General features: G+C 40.3%; 1 protein-coding gene across 1 annotated transcript; it reads left to right on the forward strand.

Annotated features, from left to right (window-relative positions):
- Positions 1-2,978: 2,978 nt before the first annotated feature.
- On the forward strand, positions 2,979-3,909 carry LOC148177653 (uncharacterized). The gene is made up of 2 exons (XM_088032494.1): positions 2,979-3,527; positions 3,573-3,909. The coding sequence occupies exons 1-2, from the start codon at positions 3,054-3,056 to the stop codon at positions 3,834-3,836; spliced, it is 738 nt and encodes a 245-aa protein (XP_087888620.1). The 5' UTR covers positions 2,979-3,053; the 3' UTR covers positions 3,837-3,909.
- The last annotated feature ends 297 nt before the right edge of the window (positions 3,910-4,206 follow it).

The raw sequence follows: 4,206 nt of genomic DNA on the forward strand, positions 1-4,206 counted from the left end.
GCAAAAGTTCCGAATTTTACTTGAAAAACATCAAACAATTTTAGTTCAATATTGAAAAAAAATTGTAAAATGGGTTCACTTGGCTCTAGAATTTTACAATTTAGCACGACGATAAAAAATTGTAATTTTACCAAATTTCATTGGCGTAGCCTCAAAATTGCCAAAGTTATGAATTTTATTTAAAAAATATCCAAAAATGTTGGTTCGATTTCAAAATAAAACTTTGTAAAATGGGTTCCCTTTGCTATAAAATTTTACAATTTAGCACCGTTAATCGACGATCAAAAAATTGTAATTTAACTAAATCTCATTGCCGTAGCCACAAAATTGACAAAGTTATGAATTTTATTTGAAAACGTCCAAATATTTTGGTTCGATTTCGAAAAAAAATTGTAAAATGGGTTTCCTTTGCTCTAGAATTTTACAATTTAGCACAGTTAATAGACGATAAAAAAATAGTAATTTTACGAAATCTCATTGCCGTAGTCTCAAAATTGCCAAAGTTACGAATTTTATTTAAAAAATATCCAAAAATTTTGGTTCAATTTCGAAATAAAAATTTGTAAAATGGGTTCGCTTTCCTATAGAAATTGACAATTTAGCAATTAAGCCCAGTAGAGCAATGAAAAAAAAAATAGTAATTTCACCAAATCTCATTGACGTATCCTTAAAATCGCCAAAGTTATGAATTTTATTTGAAAAACATCCAAAAATTTTGGTACAATTTCAAAATTAAAATTTGTAAAATGGGTTCCCTTTGCTCTAAAATTTTACAATTTAGTACAATTAATAAACGATTAAAAAACAGTAATTTTCTTAAATTTCATCGCTGTAGCGTTAAAATTGCAAAAGTTACGAATTTTACTTGAAAAACATCAAAAAATTTTGGTTCGATTTCAAAATAAAAATTTGTAAAATGGGTTCCCTTTGCTCTAAAATTTTACAATTTAGCACAGTCAATAAACGATAGAAAATTAGTAATTTCACTAAATCTCATTGTCGTAACCTCAAAACTAGCAAAGTTACGAATTTTAATTCAAAAAATATAAAATTTTAGGTTCAATTTCAAAACAACAATTTCCAAAATAGGTTTCCTTTGCTTTATAATTTTACAATTTAGCACAGTTAATAAATGATAGAAAAATAGTAATTTCACTAAATCTCATCGCTGTACCCTCAAAACTGCCGAAGTTACAAACTTTAAATGAAAAATAATTAAATTAAAATCAGATGTTGATATAGACCCCTTTGGAAATCGATAATTTTATTGCGAAAAAAATGAGTACGGGCCTGGGAACCTTAAAAGTCACTTCACTCACCCGTCTTTTTCGATTGTAGTTTGTTTCGTTTTGAGGTGCGTTTCTCAGAGAATTAATTCTCATGTTTGCATACTTTACCGGACTCAATTTAGTCCGAAAAACTCAAACCACACTAATTAAAAAATGCCCTCATTACTCAACTCCATAACAACAGTCTTCAACACAATCCGAAAACACACCTTATAATTAAACTCTAAACACGTCAAATGTTTGTAGGGCAAAGTGGAAATTTATTGATCCACCAGGACCGGGTCGTCGACTTCAAGGGGGAAAGGACGTCTGTAAGGTCACCACTATTAACATTACCATATGTGGGCAACAGGTGTTTGAAAAAATCGGCGACATGTTGTATCCGCCATCTTGTCGAGCAGCGCCATCTTGGTGTCACCGAGGGGAAACACGGAGTGCGTGATCCTTGCCACCCCCCCGCGAATAAAACTAATCTAGAGGGACACTCCTTAAATAAATTAAAGCTAATTCGGTGACTTTCAGTGTTTTGAGATAACCGAGTAGATTTTATCGTCCAATTTTTATTAGGCGCGCACCCTTAATTAAATGTTATTAGGGAGAGCGGTGGGGGGTAGAAGGGTGGGCAAGACACACGAAGTTATAGAGTTGTAAAAGAGCGACGAGGTGCACTTGGAAACTAAATTCATGAATGTCGAAAAGTAAAGTTTTATTCGTACGATTCCTTCTGGGAATGACTCGTTACTACTCGAATCATCAATCATATCTTCTTCTTTTTGACTACTTATACGATCTATCAATTGTTTATCGACCCCGCGGCTCCGCCGCCCCCTGCCCCCGGCGTTAGCCACCGCCGAGGGCCAAGCCCTCTACTATTAGTTAATGCGAAGGAGCGGCCGCGGAAGTCGACAAGGTGCGGCACCAGCTCGCTTTGGGGTGCGGCAGGAATACACACGCTCGCGTTTATATTACACCGTCACCTGATGACCGACGGCGGCGGCGACGCCAACGACGCCTTGCTGCTAATTGCCGATGGGTGCGACGATGGACAGACAGAACCGGACGCCGCACAGGAAATAAGATATTGCTGGAGACCATCATTACGATACCCGGTGACAGGGACAGGGACTGATTCAGACAGATTATCGAATTAGCGTGATCGGGAAAGAGCCAAGATGGAGGCGGAGAGATAATAATTGGAATGTTTCGATTGAAATCAACTAGTTGGACGCGCCGAACTTTATTCCGACTGCATCGCCGCACTTTGCGGGTTAGGGGAGTCCGAATTTCGGTAATCGTTCACTGTCGGTTTATTCATTTTCCTTTGTTCCAATCGGATTCTTCTGCCTTCGCCCTTCTTTATTTTGCACTTGAAGCTATCGAGTTGCTTAAAAGCATTTCAATCATGTTAATAAAAAGAGTCAACACGGATTAAAACTGCCGTCTGTATGACTTCAAATCAATTCGCGGCGTTTTTTCGGAGTCTCCTCTTTGTCATCTTTGTGCGGTTTAATCTGCACCCCCTTTCCAGCCTCATGACGCCATCGCACAGTTACACCCTTAATATAGCCGTCGCGCTTAATTAAACACGACATTAAACAATTAAATCGAACAATTTGTCCAATTTAAGAGCGAGCGAGAGATAGAACGCGCACCTCCTTGGAAAAAAAAGACCCAATTATCCGGTTTAACTAACAAAACAAAAGGAGGTGAAATTACGCAAGCCAACGTAATAGCCCCAATTATACCATTGATGGGTTATTACAAATGGCGACGTGGGATGTTTCGGGGCTTATAAAACCTTCCGCCGCTCCTGGACTTTCAAAACTATGTTGGTCCCAGTGCAGGATGTCCTTGTTCTTCCCTGACGTGATGGGCGAGAACGACGACGACAACAGCGAGCTCAGCGACGCGCGTTTCCTCACCAAAGGTGCGTTCCTCCTCACCCCATCGCACGACCTGAGCTTGGACAAAGCCGCCAACATCTGCGACAAACTCAACTTCCGAGGAAGCTTCTCGTTGACCAAAACCGCCACCGGGATCCTCTTCAAGTTCTCCGACCCCGAAGACTTCCAACAGGTCTTCAGGAAAGGCTTCCACCGCGTCACCGGAGGACGCTTATACCGCAAAGTGGCGATCCCGTGCCGTCCGCAGAAAACCTTCTCCATGCTGGTGCACGAGGTGCCGATAGACCTGCCCGAAGACGACATCAGGGCCAGTTTGTACCGCTACGCCTCTGTGGTAAGTACTAATCTCAACCACCGCGTAAGCTGAGGGATTATCCAGGTCGAGGTTACGAGAGTCTCGCCGAAAATTGATCAACCTCCTGGAAGCCCCAATCCGATTAGAGTCACCGTGGCGTCGCTCGATGAGTACAATCAACTCCTCCAGCAAGGGCTGGATTTCTACGGAGCGACGTACTTCCCGACGGAGCCCATGAAGAAGGACCAACTTCGCGGGAGCAAGGAAAAGTTACTTCCGGTTTTTGATTCGGCGGGGTTTTCGAGGCTGCCAGCTCCGGCCAGTCGGCTACTTAAACCCAGACCTTGAGGAACAAGAAGCACTCGCTCCAGATGTCCTGTTACTACACGCACTTTTCAGCAAATAAAACTTTCTTACTGTTTGCCTAGATTTTTCATTTTTCAAATGTCCAAATATACAGGGTGGCTCGAAAAACTTTCCGTTTACGCCGCGTCCACGCCTAGTTGGATCACCGACCAATTACGCCCATTAATAATAAAGTAGATTAAGGAAAAATTCAAACTTTTTACCAAAACATGAAAAATGGTTGGTATTAAACCATTATAATTAATGAACAAGATAATAGGATTTGTTGTTGATATATTATTACCTATAGTCCAATATTTGTGTTTATTTTTATTGATCTACACTATTGTTTATTTTTGTTCGCGATTGTAAT

Source organism: Gnatocerus cornutus, chromosome 3, assembly GCF_029298725.1.
Source record: "Gnatocerus cornutus isolate USDA-ARS CGAHR chromosome 3, icGnaCorn1.1, whole genome shotgun sequence".
NCBI classification, from domain to species: Eukaryota; Metazoa; Arthropoda; class Insecta; order Coleoptera; family Tenebrionidae; genus Gnatocerus; species Gnatocerus cornutus.

Coding starts and splice junctions, on each gene's coding strand:
- LOC148177653 (XM_088032494.1), top strand. CDS start 3,054: ATGGCGACGTGGGATGTTTCGGGGCTTATAAAACCTTCCGCCGCTCCT. Junction 3,528..3,572: donor TGTACCGCTACGCCTCTGTG/GTAAGTACTAAT, acceptor GGGATTATCCAG/GTCGAGGTTACGAGAGTCTC.